The sequence below is a fragment of the Anguilla rostrata genome, chromosome 4 (genome assembly GCF_018555375.3).
Source record: "Anguilla rostrata isolate EN2019 chromosome 4, ASM1855537v3, whole genome shotgun sequence".
Taxonomy (NCBI): domain Eukaryota; kingdom Metazoa; phylum Chordata; class Actinopteri; order Anguilliformes; family Anguillidae; genus Anguilla; species Anguilla rostrata.
This window is the reverse complement of record NC_057936.1, coordinates 42,981,819-42,999,670: the sequence shown is the minus strand read 5'-3', so window position 1 is coordinate 42,999,670 and position 17,852 is coordinate 42,981,819. Positions and strand designations below refer to the sequence as shown.

Below are 17,852 nucleotides of genomic sequence, written 5' to 3'. Positions count from 1 at the left end.
TGTGTTTTTTATGAGATATCATTTCTTTTTGCAAAGCGTTTTATTATGAGAGTGAGAAATGCGACCCTGTAAGAAACGGTTGTGGATGGCTATCCTTGTGTGAATTTGTACAGTCTGATGAGCGTGTACCGTTCAGCAGTTTCGGTTTGATATATATGTAAAACAGTAGCTGTGAGAAAGGATGCAGTGGCGTAAGCGTAAACGCATCAGAAACGCAGATGAAATATGGCCAGTGTATGTAATCACGGATTTGACGTCCATTCAACTAGCCTTGACTGACAAAAGAATCAGCAAGCCCGTAGAATTATAACTCCCTAGGTCGCAACTTGTGTAGCCTTCTGTCCTGCTCCGTTGTCTGTTATTTCGTGGAGATGCACTTTTAGTGTTTGTAAGGTTTATCCTTCTGTCCTGCTCCGTTGTCTGTTATTTCGTGGAGATGCACTTTTAGTGTTTGTAAGGTTTATAAGGCATTTTGATAGGTAGGAATCCTCTTTGCTGTTTTGCTAAACTAGAACCGGAAAACATGATAGTGGAGAATAGGAGCAGACGCATATGTCCCAGCAGGCTTTGCATATGAGAAAATAACAACAGTGTGAGAGAAATTAGGATGAAATTACGAAATTCCGTAGTTGAAACAATATGTTTTTAGCAGAATGGGCATGTAGGTGAAGGTTGACATGATCACGGAGTATAGTGCGAAGTAAAGGGACTGACCATGAGCGAGCTTATACCTTATATATATTCCTTATCGAACGGTATATATAACAGTCGCTATATTGTGTTAACCGTTAAAGTGGAGGGTTAAGTAACGTGTGAAATGTATTGCACTGCTGTGTTTTTTTCATGTTCAGTACTAGTAGTTATAATTATGAGTGAATCATGATTTCAAATGTAATGTTTTAATGGGGAGTTGCAGAACGTACATACGTAGTAATTGTTTGTATGTGGCTAGATAGAGAACAGGGCGAGGTAACATGTATGTAGAAACGTGGCGTTTGCTGATAAGAAGGTTTTGTACAGTAGCCAAGTGAAGAAATGTAGTTAGTAGAAATGGCACAGTGGTGAACTGGTGTAACTTTTTAATAAAAGGAGTACATTTGCCGTCATGAAATCCATATGGGTGGCCATGAGTGAGTTTTGGTAAAGCAAATATAAGCGTAAGAGAACGTTAGTGTAAAAGACGAAATTATCTGCCTGAGGACGAGGCAGGATTCAATCGTTCAACCGGAGGTTTACCAGTCTGTCACTTTGTTAGGGGCAGCACCAGGACATAGCTATGCAATGCGTGAAATATCATTAGCAAACCTGTCCGTGGTTTTAAAGAAGAACACAGGTGAGTAAGCACAGAAGAGCTCCCGTTGAATCCATATGGCTTTGCAATATTGTAGCCGGTTAACAATTGAACGTGCAGATGGTACGTCATAATACAGTGTATACGTTCGGGAACGGCTGGTAGATATGGTGCAAAAGCAATAATTGAGAAGTAGTAGACAATTATTAGTGAGGGTAAAAGCAGGTTAAAGAGTAACATGGTGGTTGAACGTGACACTTCCCAGTTGTCTTTAGGCAACAACAAAACAAATGTGCATAATTTTTTTATTATTCAGTCATTTCAATGTACTTGAAAACGTATTGTTCTAAGCCTACATTTCCCACTATAAAAGTTCACCCGAAGCGTCTGGGCATGGTAATGAGAACTGTCAGTTAGCTATGATTGACAGACCGTGACAGACCAAGGCGTAACTTGGCGGGATGGCATACCTGCCATCCCAATATAAAATTAAATGAGTCATTGAGACTCGATTTTTGAGCACACAGAAATGTTAATGAGAATATCTGATCCTTGGGCATTGAGAAAAGATATTACCCATTTGGGTGGGTGGGTAGGTAGGTAGGTAGGACAGATCTTTCGGAAATTCATCATGTGCCATACAGCAATCGTCAGACAAACTAACAGACAAGTACAATACCAACAACCACAATGACAACAACACCAACAACAAACAACAACAGAACACCTCAACATAATCACAGACCTATACATAACATATTACCAAAGTTCTCTTCATATTATAAGGTGCAGCATCCTCACACACTGAGGTTCAGTTATTTTGTTTCACAGTTTGTTCAGCAATGCAATACTGGTAGACGAATGATCTGCGAGCCCAGTTGGTTCGGAGGGATGTCACCCTATACCGTCTGCCTGATGGTAAGGGCTCGTATACGCTAAATAGGAAATGTGATACATCTCTAATAATCGCCTGCCTCATCACTCGGGACAGGTTATCGTCATGCAATTTTGCTGTTGTCCAGCAATCTTACTGGACATATTGACTATCTGTCCAGTAAGATACCAGGCAATGGAACAAAAAGTTAAAATGCTCTCCACAAAGGAGCGATAGAAGAGGACTAATATATCTCTGTCCACTCTAAACTGTCTCAGTTTACGCATGAAATATAGACGCTGCAGACCTTTCTTATAGATAACATCTGTGTTAGAATTCCATGACAGTTTAGCATCTATTATTGTTCATAAGTTCATAAGCTTCAGATGGTGGCTGGCCATCCAGGTGGAGATGTCAGCCAGGCAGGAAGAGATCTTATCATTGACCTGTGTGGCCGAGGGGGGGAAAGAAAAGAAGAGTTGTGTGTCGTCTGCATAACAATGATAGGAAAAGCCATGTGAATTAATGACTGAACCAAGAGATCTGGTGTATAAGGAGAACAGCAGAGGACCCAGTACAGATCCCTGCGGCACTCCCGTAACAAGTGGATGAGAAGCAGAGGCAGACCCCTTCCAGGTGACCTGGTAGGTCCTATCTGCAAGATAGGAAGCAAACCAAGACAGGGCAGTCCCGGCAATTCCCATCCCAGCCAAGGTGGAGAGGAGTATTTTATGGTTGAGTGTCAAAAGCTGCAGACAGGTCAAGAAGGATCAGGACAGAGGAGAGGTGTGAGGCTCTTGCAGTGGCAAGTGCCTCCGTCACAGCTAGGAGTGCAGTCTCTGTTGAGTGCCCGGATCGGAAGCCAGACTGGTGAGGGTCTAGCAGGTTGTTCTGATGGAGAAAAGAGGTTAGTTGTTTAAGAACTGCCCGTTCAAGGGTTTTGGACAGAAAGGGTAGAAGGGATACGGGGCGATAATTCGTTACATCGGAGGGGTCTAAGGTGGGTTTTTTGAGAAGTGGGGTAACACGAGCCATCTTAAAATCAGAGGGAACGTGACCAGAGGAGAGAGAGGAATTAACAATGGAAGACAGATAGGGAAGGAGCTCGCTGGAAATGGATTGAAGAACTTTAGATGGGATGGGGTCAAGTGGACAGGTGGTTGCGCGATGAGAGGTGATGAGTTGTAATACATCGGAGTCCTCCAGCATTTCAAAGGAGGTCAGTGTGGCTGTGGGTTTGTCCCGGGGGGTTGGGGGGCTCACTGGATGGGCGAAGGAGTTCCGGATTGTGGCCACCTTTCCTTCAAAGGCGGCCAGAAAGTCATCTGCGGAGAGGGAAGAGGGAGGTGGGGGTGGAGGAGGAATGAGGAGGGAAGAGAAGGTGGAGAATAGTTTACGTGGATTAGAGACACATGCGCTGATCTTGGATTGGAAAAAAGAGGCTTTCGCAGACGTGAGGGCAGATGTGAAAGTCGCCAGCAGGGTATGGTATGCGGTCAGGTCATCAGAGGATCGGGATTTCCTCCACTTCCTCTCTGCAGCCCGCAGTGATGTTCTGCTGGAGCGTAGTGACTCGGTCAGCCATGGGCAGGGGGGTGAGGAGCGTGCTGGTTTGGAGACAAGAGGACAAAGTGAGTCGAGGGACTGAGAGAGGCAGGAGTTGAGGGTGGAGGTGGCAAGATCAACTGGCAGGTTAGAGAAAGACGCAGGAGGGGGAAGTGTAGACTGAGCGGTGGAGATGAGGGAGGATTGTGACAGAGTAGGGAGATTTCTCCTGAAAGTTACTGTGGGTGAGCTATTGGATGAATTGAGGGGGAGTAAATAGGAGAGGGAGAAAGAAAGAAAGAAGTGGTCCGAGACATGGAGGGGAGTTACTGTAAGTTGGGGAATGGAGCAGCCTCTGGTAAATACAAGGTCTAGTTGGTTACCAGCCTTGTGTGTGGGGGGTGAAGAGGACAGGGATAGGGCGAAAGACTGGAGGAGTGAGGCAACACTGGACAGTTAGGAGGTTTCTGGTGGGAGGTTGAAGTCTCCCAGTAGAATAGCAGGAGTGCCATCCTCAGGGAGGGAGCTCAGGAGAGTGTCCAGCTCGTCCAGAAATGAGCCGAGTGGACCTGGAGGGCGGTACAGAACAATAATGTGAAATTTTGAGGGATGAGTTACAGTAATCGCATGAAATTCAAAGGAGGAGAAAGTAGGGTTAGGACTGGGGAGGACACAGAACTTCCAGGGCAAGGAAATGAGTAAACCGGTACCCCCGCCTCGGCCAGAGGCCCTGGGGGTGTGCGAGAAGGAGTATCCCGCAGACAGTGCAGCTGGGGTGGCGGTGTTATCGGGAGTGATCCAGGTTTCCGTGAGAGCCAGGAAGTCAAGAGACTTCGTCTTGGCAAAGGCAGTAATGAAGTCAGCTTTCTGGACAGCTGACTGGCAGTTCCATAATCCACCTGTGACAGTGAATTCCTGAGGTGTGGATAAGGGTGGGTAGATCAAGTTAGATAAATTACGCCTGCGGTGAACAGACCATTTGGGGCGAGGCAGCGCACACAAGGGAATGGGGTTTAAAAACATGATAAACTGATGAGGAGGCTGCCTATGGCAGCCTCCGCTGGAGCTATAAATACCGGGTGACAATTACGTGCTTGCATTCGCTTCATTAGGGCAGATAAGCACCAGGTGAAGCTACTCGAAATATATAGAGGGTAAATAAAACTGGGGAAATAGTGCTCCCATTTACTCACTGTAATCGTTCAGTCAGAAAGGACTCTACCCATCTGATGATGTTACTATTTACTCCTAACTGCAATAGTCTCTCCATCCTAATATGGGGTCTGTTAGTATTGAATGCTGACAAAAAATCCACAAAAAGAACATGAGCATATTGTTTGGGCCGATCAAGATGACAATAAATATTATGCAGCATATACAAAAGAGCATCCTCCGTACTCCTCCCATTTCTATACGCAAATTGTAAGGGGTCAAGTTCATGTTGCTCTTCCCTAAGAACATGGTTTAAAACAATCCTCTCGAGGCTCTTCATTACAATTGATGTTAAAGCAACTGGTCGATAATCATTTAAAACAAACGGGTTTTGACATTTTTGGTACCGGCACTAGTTTTCCATGCCCTGGGGATATCATGTGTATCAACAAACAGAGGGCTAAGTTGTTCCCTATACTCCTTCAGAACCCTACCTCTGATCCTGTCAGGACCAAATGCCTTTCTTGGATTGATATTTTTAAAGGTTCTACAAACCTCCTCTGTTATGAGTATGACCAAGGACTGGCCACAGTCAAATTGTTGCCTAATAAAGTTACGTTCAGTGGAGAAATCTGATGCATCAAATCTAGCATATAATGTATTTAAGTCATTAGCAAAGGTCACATCATCCTCATTGTCACTAACATGTCTTTTCTTCTCCTCCTTCCCTATCATTGTGTACACTCTCTGCGATGCCTGCCTTGAATCATTACCCCTCATCTTCCCCTCAATTTTCAATTTGTATTTATGCTTGCAATCATTGTTTATTTGCCTTATTTCCTTTTGTATAGCTTTCATTTGGGACACATCCCCCTGTTCAAAAGCCCACCTTTTCTTTTTCAGTGCTACTTTGAGTTCCCTATTTACCCATGGTTTATCATTTGGAAAAACCTTAATGGTTTTTTCTGGGATTACACAGTCCACACATAATTGTATATAGTCTGTCACCACAGAGTTGAGTTCTTCCAGGTCCCTGCAAGTGCCGATAAAGGTATTCCATGTTGTACAGTCAAAACAACCTTTAAGGCACTCCATTTCTTAGTAGTTCTTAACTCAGGCTTGCTGGATTTGAGCCTCTGTTTGTAGTGAGGGAACAGGTAGACTATATTGTGATCCGAGTCCCCAAGGGGTGGTTTTGGATAGCCCCTGTAAGCATCCTTAATGTTACCAAAGCACAAGTCAAGTGCCCTCTCCCCTCTTGTGGGGCAATTAACGTATTGGTAAAAGTTAGGCAGTACATTTTTTATGGAACAGCAATGGGGGTGCAATGTTTTCTAACTTAGCCACTGTGTCATATATTAGACCTGCCGCAGTCTTAGTGTTAGCATGGGGGATGAATATATACAACAGTGACAAACACTTGCCCAAACTGCCTGGGCAGGTAGAAAGGCATAAATGACAGGGATAAAAGCTCAATGTCCTCCGAACAATAAGAATCCCTGAGTGTGTAGTTGCTGCTCCATCTCTCATTTATATAGACACAAACCCCCCCCCTCCCAGTTTTTTGCCTGTTACCTGTTCAGTCTTATAGGGTCACTAAACCCAGTGACCTGAAGTGTGGAGTTGTCAATCGTCTCCTTAAGGCATGTTTCGGGATGAGCTCTTCCTCTGGGATAAATGAGGTTCAGCTTTGCAAAATTGTCTCACAAATGAAATCTTCCACCTGGCCCCTAGATCCCATTCCAACAGAGTTTTTTAAAGATGTCTTTGCTTGTTTATGTGATAATGTGCTGAAAATAATAAAGTGTTCTTTAGAGACTGGTAACTTTCCTGATGCTCTAAAGACTGCTGTAGTGAGACTATTGCATAAGAAAAATGATTTGGACTGCTCTATTCTCAGTAATTTTCGACCTATATCAAATCTCCCTTTCCTAGGTAAAATACTAGAAAAACTGGTCTTTACCAACAAAATAGTTTCCTAAATGAAAACGGTATTCATGATGATTTCCAGTCTGGTTTTTGCTCAAATGATAGCACAGAGACCACAATGGTGAAGGTAGTTAATGACCTCAGACAGAGTATTGATGATAATAATATATCAGTTCTTATTCTTTTAGACTTAAGTGCTGCATTTGACACCATAGACCATGAAATACTAATGCACCGCCTTAAGAATTGGGTTGGTCTCTCAGTGCTAAAATGGTTTCAGTCATATTTGATAGGGAGGACATTTGATGTCTGTCTAGGTGACCATGTCTCAAAGAAGGCTGAGATGACTTGTGGAGTTCCACAGGGATCGATACTTGGGCCTCTACTCTTCACTCTGTATATGCTCCCCTTAGGCAAAATTATTGGCAAACATGGTGTAAAATTCCATACCTATGCAGATGATACACAGTTATATATGTCTGTAGGGCCAGATGACGAAAATGTTTTTAATCCATTTGTTAACTGTCTGTCAGTCAGACATCACTAGCTGGATGTCCAAAAACTTCCTGAAATTGAATGAGGAAAAAACAGAGGTTCTTCTTGTAGGTCCACGCATTCAGAGGGGAAAACAAATTGGGCCCTCTTGGGATAAAATCTAAACCAAAAGTAAAGAACTTGGGGGTCATTTTTGATTCTGATCTGAGCTTTAATTCACACAAACTCAGTGACAAAAACTGCATTCTTTCATTTAAGAAACATTTCCAGAGTAAGACCTTTTCTCTCGCAGTCAAATTCCAAAAAGCAAATACATGCATTTATCACAAGCAGACTTATTTATTGCAATGCTCTTTTTGCTGGACTTCCAAAAGAGTCAATTAATAGCCTACAGCTTGTTCAAAACGCAGCTGCAAGAATACTGACCAGGACAAAAATGAGAGCTCACATTTCCCCTGTCCTTGCTACCTTGCATTGGCTACCTGTGGCTTTTAGACTTGATTTTAAAGTTCTTTTACTTTAAAGCATTAAATGGCTTTCCACCTAAATTATATCAGCGATTGCATATCTAAATATGTCCCAAATCGAGCCTTGAGATCCTCTAGTGCTGGTCTGCTCAAGATTCCAAAGGCAAAACATAAACAAAGTGAAGTGGAGTTAGCCTTTTGTTTTTATGCCCCAAAGATGTGGAACACTCTTCCAGAACATATCAGATTTGCACCGTCAGTTGACAGTTTTAAAACACAGCTGAAAACGCATCTATTTAGGATGGCTTTTAGTTAGTACATTTGTTTTATTATCGGATTTATGTTGGATTTTTATGTATTAAAATTTTTTATTGTTTTTATATGCATCTTATTATTCTCCTATTTTATGTACAATCCCTTGTATAATTGTTATTTTTATTGTATATGTTTTCCATTGCCTTTATTTTTCTTCCATTTCTTTTAATTGCAAATGCTTTTCTGTGAAGCACTTTGGGCTGCAAACCATTGTATGAAAAGTGCTATATAAATAAAGTGATTATTATTATTATTATTATTATTATTATTATTATTATTATTAATAATAATAATAATAATAATAATAATAATAATAATAATAATAAAGCACAGCAAACAACTTTTCCTGTACGTTATGTTCCCTTGTTTCCTTTTTGCATATTATCTTGCTCTGAATGACATCAGTATTCCTCAACCCAAAATATTCCTAAAAGATGGAAGATCATTTTTGATACAAAACCCTATATTTCTGCAATGTCTTTTGCACTCAAAGCTTTTTGTTGGTGGCAGTAATTTGCTTGTTGAACGTAAAGTGGAAACTTGTGATTCAGAAATTGTGTGTATCCATATCGCAATGCCACTTCACACTACTAAATGTATGGGTTAGGTATAATCTGTCTGACTGTGAGTGATCATATGATTGTCTAATTGATTTGAAACCTGCATTCCTCAGCTCTCCCAAGTCTTCAGTATTTCCACTTGTGTGTCGTCTAATCACACGATAATCAGCACCTCTTCTGACAGGTATGGATACTGCTAGCAGGTGTTACAATGTCTCTGTGTTGCATACAGTATGTTTGTGTGTGTGTGTGTGTGTGTGTGTGTATTCTTTTATGAGTCTGTACAGTTATTGTAACAGCTTTAAATCTGAGAGACTTAGGCTACCATACAGGGAAAGTGTAAGAAACCCCTCAGATATGCCAAACAGTACGTCATGGTCACCAACAGCAATTAACCAAAACTTATCACGTCGAGGTCACCAACTGTAAGAAAGCCCTCCGCAAACAAAACAAAAATAATGTTTAAACCTTTCCTCTGTGTTATGCATAGACGGAGGAGACTGCTGTCCACCAGTAGTGTGGCTTTATACAAATTGCTATCTATCTTGGTAGATGTGGACATGTCTTTTTCTTGTGTAGCCTGCATAAATATAATTGTGTATCCTGCTACGACACTAGAAGTTAGGCAAGTGGCTACGAGATGCAGATATCCTGAGTTCTATGTGTATGTTTGGACCTTAAAACTGCTGGGTGTGCAGTGTTAAGATTCAAAGAGGAATGCTAGGTTAAAATTAATGCAGTTTATTTTTCAGTGTGTCTAGTAATAATTACAATATACAATGGTCCAAAATGGCTATACGCGTAAATGGCTTGTACGTGCAGGATACCATGTTGATGAGTCCCCGAACCACTGCACGTTTCCCCTTATATACAAAACAATCAAAGCAAAACACCAAGTCATTAGATAAAGACACAATCATGACAAAACAGTGTAGATCAATGACCCTCCTTGCACTACCTCTATCACACTGGGTTAATCTTTGCATCTGGATGGGTGCTGACCCATAGGTATCAAGATCTTTAGTCAGCACCCCATCCGGTTTCCAACTTTACAAAACCTGATTACATTGTATTACGGAGAACCTAAAGCTTGCATAATGTTGATCTAATCAGATGTTTTGCAACTGAGGACTGTCTCTTGATCACAATTGCTGACTCCCTGTCAGCACAGTAAACAGTCGGTTTTATTTTGAGGGTCTGATAAGAAGCAGACTTTTGAAGACCAGACACAAGAAATTGGCATAAGAAAAAAAGAATACCCTTTAACTAAATGCAGTAAAACAGGTAAAAGAAGCAACAAAAAAAAAACTTTAAAAAAAAGTTTTTCCAAGGTAATGTGTTCGCTGGGTAGTATCTTGTCTGTATCAGTTCTGCCTTATGGTTTTCCTTCCCCAGTTAGTGAGATGGGTAGCTGCCTCTCTTACTGTCTCCGCTCTAGCAACTTGCTCTTATTTAGCGTTGACTGTTGACTGTTGACTAGAGTCCTCTGGGTTACCTCCAGGCCTCCATGAGCTGGCTGTGGATCATGCTTCTCTGCTTAATGTTACACCCGGAAGGCAAAGGACTGTATCTCAAGGAACCTGTGGGTAACACAAGCATTGTTCTGCCTGTTCAGTGCCATCTATTTTAACCCCTTAGCGCACAAGCCAAATCTTGCCAATCCTTGCCCATTTACCCTATTTAAAGCTTTATAACTCCAGATGTGAACACCACAGAGACTTGAAAAATGGCTTAAATGAAGCAAGACATTTGTACAATTTATAATACTAACGCAGATTAGTTTATATTCATAATTTTGGAAGAAATAAAGTGCCACAAATGCAATTGTCTAGGCAAAAAATCCAAAATAAATTTGTACTTTTTAAGTTTGCAATGAAATACTTGAGAGATTGCACATATACAGGAGGTTAAACTATACATGTGCTAGATCAAAAACTTCTTGACCACAAGTTCATAAAATCTGCTATAGATGTATGAAGCAAAAACTAAGCAGTGTACGTAGCGTCTCCAAATCTATCCAAAATGTCTAAATTATGCATTGCTGTAAATCACAACATATTCACGTATTTCACTACAAATCAACTGTTTTGACTCAAGAAAATCACTGTCCCATAATTATCAAATGGGAATTACAAGCTTTCAGTCAGGACAGTGGTCTAAAATAGCTAGGTGTCCAGAAACATATCCAAAATCTCTCCAAAATTGAATAAAATGTTTTTTGTCTATTATAAAGCATATAAATGAGCCCCTTATGAAGGTTTAAGATGAAACATTGCTATCAGATTTAAAAAATAATGCAAAAATATTGTCACACAATGCGGTACAGTACCTAAATGTGTAATAATTGAGCGCTACCATGGATGTAATAATCTTGTGTGTATTTCTATACTCTGTACTCTCGTGTGTTTTCTTGAATGGGGATGGGACAACATGAAAACAATTTTCAACCGTCCACCACGTTTTGGCAATGTTCCAACTCTTACGTCATCACTGTTGCATGCTTCACAAAAACTATTACACTACCATCTAACACTTACATTACAGTGTGAAATATTCACGTTATATAACACCACTAACCTATTTAAAGATACTCAATTTAAAAAAATAACATATATAACCGAAATATTTTGAGCAGTAATACTTACATAGCAATGATGAAATCTCTATGTTCAATAGATGGAGATCAATGATACTGTTCCATTCGCTTCTGTTTTGCTCCAGAAAACTATGTCAGCTAGGTCTATCAGCAAACATATTGCTTAGCTATGTTCTGAAGTCCTCAATAATAATAGTATTTTCCAAGAAATTACGAAATATCGTTGACCACGTTTTGTTAGGTGCAGCGTATTTTTCTGCTAAGAGTGAATGCGTAAGTGAATGCGATGTTACACTGTTACACTGACCTATAAAACGCTATTCCAAAAGCAGAATTAGACATGTTGTACATCGTTAGAAAGCTTATACTCTCGCCTACTGAATAAATGAATTGTCAATCAAGCCTGACTGTACTAAAAAGGGCGACGACACCGTAAACAACAGGTGTGGTATTACGCACAGCTATTTTGGAAGATACCCAGGCGTCACAAATGCGCGTACATTTTCCAAACGGATTGTTCAAGACAATATATGACCACACAGTCTCAAAAGGGACATCTCTACGTGTAAAACCAACAGTAAGGATGTATATCTATTCAATATTTAGTCCCAGATATTGACTAGAATGACATGGTATCATTTTTAAAAAATTGTCTCGTTTATTTTGTTATTCAGTGAGCAGCGTTTTCACTGCTGTATAGGCATATCTTAGGGCTATTGTCGGGTTTATCTTGTTGCTATGACGGAATATGATTTTTTAGCGGTGAAAGAATATTTCACCAAGATAGACAATATTATCTTAGGGTGGGGGGTGTTTTTTAGATGAGACTGCAGGGAGGAGGTGCGTGATAAATGAACGACCAGAGCGACAATGGTGGGGCTGCGAAACTCCATTTTCGGCATAGTTGTCGTGTATCGTCTACTAATGAAACTAAAACAACGCGTTTCTGTTTTTACCTCACACTTTGGTTGCAGTAGCACCGAATGTTTGAGTTTAGTAATCTCCACTAAACTCAAACCACTAGGGGCTCAAGAGATGAGGTTAAGGGCATGTGATCTGTGACCAGGGTGAACTTTTGTCCAACCCGAAATATTTCAGTTTAGACATTTAATTGTCAAGCCTTCCTTCTCTATGGCTGTATAATTCTAATCATGCTTCAAAGATGTACATGATTGGGTGTTCTACTCAATTTACCCCCTGTGCTAAGATAGCCCCAAGCCTGTTTCCAAAGTATCAGTCTGTAGAATGAGGAGTATGGTGTGGCCAGGACAGGTGCGGCACAGAGGGCCTCTCAGAGGGCTTGATATGCCTGGCCTGCTTCCTGGTTCCACTCGGTGGGGCTGCCAGTTATGCATGAGATTATGAAGAGACCAGGGTTGCATAACATAGCACAAACTGTCTATAATACCCCACTAAGCACAATAAAGTTTTTACCTGTGGCTTAGACTTGAGGGGTTGGTTTTGCTTCATTCAGTTTCTTGAACAAATTCACGTGATAAATCTGATGGCCCATGTGGCAGCCAGGCTGTCTCACTTGGTAACTCACAGGACTGGTTTGCCGCCATCTCACCAGAAATTTGCACTTGTTAGTGGGTATGAGAATGAGGACCTTCTCACCTGGCCACAATTTTTTAACATGTTGTACACCCATACTTGTGCTGCCTGGGCTTCTCAGTGTGTGCCTGTACCAAAGTCAGCACTTTAGCCATCTGCTGTTACATGGTGTACCTGCATCAAATCACAGAGGGGAGGTTTGATGGCTGCTACTCCCATGCTATCTTGGCAAGTTTGAGGGTTTCCCATGATCACCAACCATACAAGGGGGTTGAATAGGGAAAAGCCTGTGGAACTCTGGTGCACCTCCCAGATAATAAAAAAGACATATGGGAACAACTGATGACAATTTTTGACATCTGTTTCAGTTACTTTGCCAAGCATGAACTTCAACATCTTTTTGAATAACTCAACCAAGCCGTCCATCTGGGGGTGATATACTAAGGTACACAACTCTGTAGCTATGCTTGCCCTGGAAAGCAGCAATACCTTTCTGACCAGTGAATGTGTAAGGGTGGTACATAATGGAATTGTCTTGGAGCAGCGAATGGCATCGTCTGACAAAACCCGGATGAAGTGGTGATCTCAGCTGGTCTTTGGGAGGGATCCAATGATTCCATGCCAGACATTCAAATTGCTCTGTCGATGATGAGAAGTGTAATTAATGAGCTCTAAGGGGCAACCTGTGTTTGTGAAGGTTCTATCTCAATGTGCAGGAACTCTGTGAAGACTTTACTGGCAACCATTTCTCCAAGGGCTGGTGGTTCTCAGGCACATGCATCTGGGGGGCAGTATCCATGTCATCTCCCATCCTGGGTGGAATCATGTCTTCATATTCTGAAATATCTGACTTGTCCATGGGAGGTGTCTCAATTAGGGCAGCACAGGCAGGTTTCAGCTTTGGTGTGACAAATTTCACGCTTGTTTGTTTTTTGGCTATGGCTCCCTGGCTCCAGTATTTGGAAAAGTGGGAACAGTCCCTTCTCACCAATACATGTACGAGTAAGTTCTCTACTGTTCCAGCATGAAGCATAGCTTTGGGTTTGAATCTTTGCTAGGGTGGTAGGATGCAGCTTGATGTCACTGTGCATCCACCCAGATGTGGACTGTCTCCTGAATGGGTTCTCCCACATCCTCTGGTTTGACTAGATTCATCTTGCTGCCAGAGTCCAGTAAAGCCTGAGTGTCTTTTCTGCCCACTCTGTACTGGAACACTGGGCATTTCAGTCTCTTTGTGAGCCCAGAAGATGTGACCAGAAGACAAGTGTTTCTGGTGCCCTCGCTCAAGGCAACTGTGGGCACAGTGCATCTTGCTTAGAGCAGTTTCAGGCAGTATACCCCTCCTGTCCAAAGGCTCTCAGGAGTAAAGAGAGGTAGGCACATTCTGGGTGAGGTCTGTAACCCATGTCTGTGACTGTGGGGCTCTTTCTAATCAGCTGGACCTCCTCACTGAGCTGGGCATTGCTTGGGGAACATCTTGGATTTCTCCTGGGTAACATGGTGATTTTCCAGAAATACAATTAACATTATTACGTCATTGGGGCAGTTCTGGGCAGCATACCATTTGGCATCCATGGTAGCGCCCAAATACTCCAGTCCCGTATCACATGTTCCAGGAGGGGAGGCTTGGTCCCTTCAGCTAAACAGCTCCTTATCAGTTGGGCCAACTCAGCAACCTGAATGTGGGCTGACTGACCTGGATTTTTTAGTGCAACAAAAGGAATATCTGGACTATAGTGTCAGATTCTGGTTCCAATTTCCCTGGTCTGCATAGAGATCTGCGTGCCCACATTGTCCACCATATGTAGCAGCCCTGAGTCTGAGAGATTGTCCATGTGGGCAAAAGAGGACCAAAAACAAGGAATTAGCATAACAAAAAGAGCAATCTTTAATTAAATCCAGAGGAATGGGGAACGGGCAAAAGAAAACTCTGTGCTTGCCACCAGTATCTTGTCAGTATCTGTCCTGGTGACAGGTATGGAAAGAGAGTGACAGAAGTTAAGCACCGCAAATCAGTCCAAATTCTGGCTTATGGTTTTTCTTCTCCTGTTAGCTGGACAGAGAGATGGGTAGCTGCCTTTTTTCCTGTCTTCTTCTCCCCTCTCTAGCAACTGCTCTTCTTTTTGCCAGCATCTTATTGCTGACAAGTGTCCACTGGGTTACCTCCAGGTTACATTGGTTGTCAGTGTATGTATCATAGTTAACTCTTGTCCCCAGCTGGCATACTTGAAGGGATGCTGTCCTGGTATGTAGCTCCCTCCACTGGTAGTTAGGGAATAATGGTGAGAGGAATTACCACGGTATGTATACATGTATCTTCACCCATGTGCATGAGTACATACTGTATATAAATATATACATGTATGTGTCCATGACAGGGTTGAGATCAATTCTGAATTTAATTAAGAATTGCTGATAAATTCCAATTCATTTAATATATTTGAACTGAAAATAATGACATAGAATTTGAATGAGAGGGAATGTAATTAAATTAAATCAAATGCCTAATTCATTTAAATGTATCACTTTAAACCAAGTTAACTTTCATATCAATGCCACATTTCAGGCATTAATGGGCTCCGCTATGGTTCTCCACAATGGAGGTAGAGACAAAACTGGGTCTGTAAGCCACCATTACCAATTAGGTATGCTCTAAGCCTTTGCCTCCATGAACATTTTTCACTCAGTTTTGCTCAAGATCCACCAGGAGCAGGACTCTCTTCATGCCCCCAGATGGCCTCAATGGCTATGGTTCTTTGAACCGAGGACCATGCTGGGCCATGCTGGCTCCTCATGCCAGCTCCCACAGAGGAAGGACCTGCTCTCACAATGCAAAGGGACATTGGAATGACTTCCAAAATACTGAATTAGCCCCAGCCCTGGTGTAAGTGTGTCGATGCATGTGGGTATGTCTCTGTAGGTTTATGTTCATTGTTGTGTATGTGGTGAATGTATTTGTTTGTGTGTGTGTGTGTGTGTGTGTGTGTGTGTATGTGAATGTGTGTGTCAGTATGAGTGCATATGCAATAAAAGTATGCTGTTCTTTTGCTGCAGAGGTCAGAACACATGCAAAAATGAGACAGAGACAGCAGTCAGTCTTTTGGAGGTGAGCTCCTCTTTCCTTCTACCTACTGGCAGTCTTTCTGTTCTCTCTTATAGAGCTTCCCCACTGAAGCTCCTGCTCTTCTCTCTTTAATAGCCTCTTATGACAGAATAACTTGTCTCTTTACAGGACCTTGAGGTGACATGCAACACCAAGGTAGACATAAGGTTAGTATCTGAAACTTATCAGAGCTGGGAACTCCATCCCCCATTGGGGTCGAATTAAAACTACGTGGCCCCGAGGCTACATCAACCCGACAACTTACAAATAAAATGTAGCCAAATCAACAGCAGCTCACATCTCTGAATTATTAATGTCATTAGATAATAGTGCACGGCAGAGAAGCAATAGCCTACTGAACATGAATGCATAATCAGTACTCATATGTAAGCCCACTCCTACTAAAACTCAGACATGAAGCTTATAGTCTTGCTTGTTTATGGGCTCAATTTAGTGTATGCCCTTGTGTGTAGGTCTAATGATCTAAATAACATTTCACATTAACCTTCCAAGCAGGTTAGGGCTTTAATGAAACAATAAAAACAAGTTTGTTCTTGCCTTTCAAGCTCAGAAGTCCATAACGATATCCCAGAAATCCAGGGTGTTTAACAAGTCGTTTTATAAGGATTTGCAATTTAGATTCCTCAGCCTTTCTTGGTGGTCTAATTTTATTCTTTTTCAGTGACAGTTTAGAAGTATCCCGATGTCTTCTAATCACAGGGAAAGTTAAATAGATTGTAACTTGTGAGGACGGAGTGTAGCACAGTGGGTAAGGAACTGGGCTTGTAACCAAAAGGTCGCAGGTTCGATTCCGGGGTAGGACACTGCCGTTGTACCCTCGAGCAAGGTATTTAACCGAAATTGCTTCAGTATATATCCAGCTGTATAAATGGATACAATGTAAAAAGTTGTGTAAGTCGCTCTGGATAAGAGCGTCTGATAAATGCCTGTAATGTAATGTAACTTTCCTTATGAGCTGTAAGAGTGCCCTTGCACATTGTGGCTCATGAGTAGCTAGCATGAGGTAAAACTGACATCTGCAGGAAATTGTGTGTGTGTGCACTGAGCTAGCTAAAAAACTATCAAATTGTGTTTGCAGAAGCAGAAATGTATCATAATTTAAGATAACATAATGATGAGAACAGGCCATTTTCCAGATTAAATTAGTGCTTTGATTGCCTACATACTAGACAGTATCTAACACCATACCAAGCCTAGTCTTGAAAATTCCCTGAGTTTCTGCCTCTACTACATGACCTGGCAGGCTATTCCACACATGGACTACTCTTTGGGTGAAAAAATTCTTCCTAACATCTGTACTTAATTTACCTTTTGCTAATTTCCATTTATGTCCCCTTGTTCTACTAACAGAACTCAAATCTTTGAAAGCCCCAATCAAATCATCCCTGAGTCTCTTTAAAAGATTAAGCATCTTAAATATTTCCTCATAGCTTTTATCTTTCATACCAGGAATCAATTTGGTTGCTCTTCTTTAAACCTTTTCCAGAGCCTCTATATCTTTCTTGTAGTACGGTCCCCAGAACTGCTCACAATACTCCAAGTGTGGTCTAACAGATGTATTGTAATAGATAAGTAAAACTTCCTTGGATTTATACTCAGTACTTTTGGCTATATATCCCAGCATCCCATTGGCCTTTTTTTTTTTTTACTGCTACAGCACAGTGCCTAGAACCTGAAAGGCTTTGATCAACCATTACTCCCAAATCTTTTTCATCTTGAGCACATTGCAGTTTTATTCCTCCCAATAAAGTAATCCTGCCAATTTTGTTTTAAATTTCCCACATGCAGAACTTCTTGCCAGGTTTCCGTCCACTTCTGGATTTTATTTAAATCTTCTTGAATTACTTTAGTAGATTCCAAAGTATTAGCTGGGCCTCCCAGTTTTGTATCATCTGGAAATTTGAGTAATGTAATTTCCATGTCCCTGTCAAGGTCATTGATATATATGAG

General features: G+C 41.5%; 1 protein-coding gene across 5 annotated transcripts in view; it reads left to right on the top strand.

Moving 5' to 3' along the window:
- The window catches only part of adgrg2a (adhesion G protein-coupled receptor G2a), a 115,643-nt gene that overhangs the window by 42,954 nt on the left and 54,837 nt on the right, over positions 1-17,852 (top strand). For all 5 annotated transcript variants that reach the window (XR_010329759.1, XR_010329760.1, XM_064334067.1 and 2 more), the window contains 3 exons: positions 8,742-8,812; positions 15,833-15,884; positions 16,011-16,048. Coding sequence is in view for 3 of the 5 variants with exons in the window: in XM_064334067.1 (XP_064190137.1) it covers positions 8,742-8,812; positions 15,833-15,884; positions 16,011-16,048 (161 nt within the window). In the remaining 2 variants the exon portion in view is untranslated. The remainder of the gene's footprint in view (positions 1-8,741; positions 8,813-15,832; positions 15,885-16,010; positions 16,049-17,852) is intronic.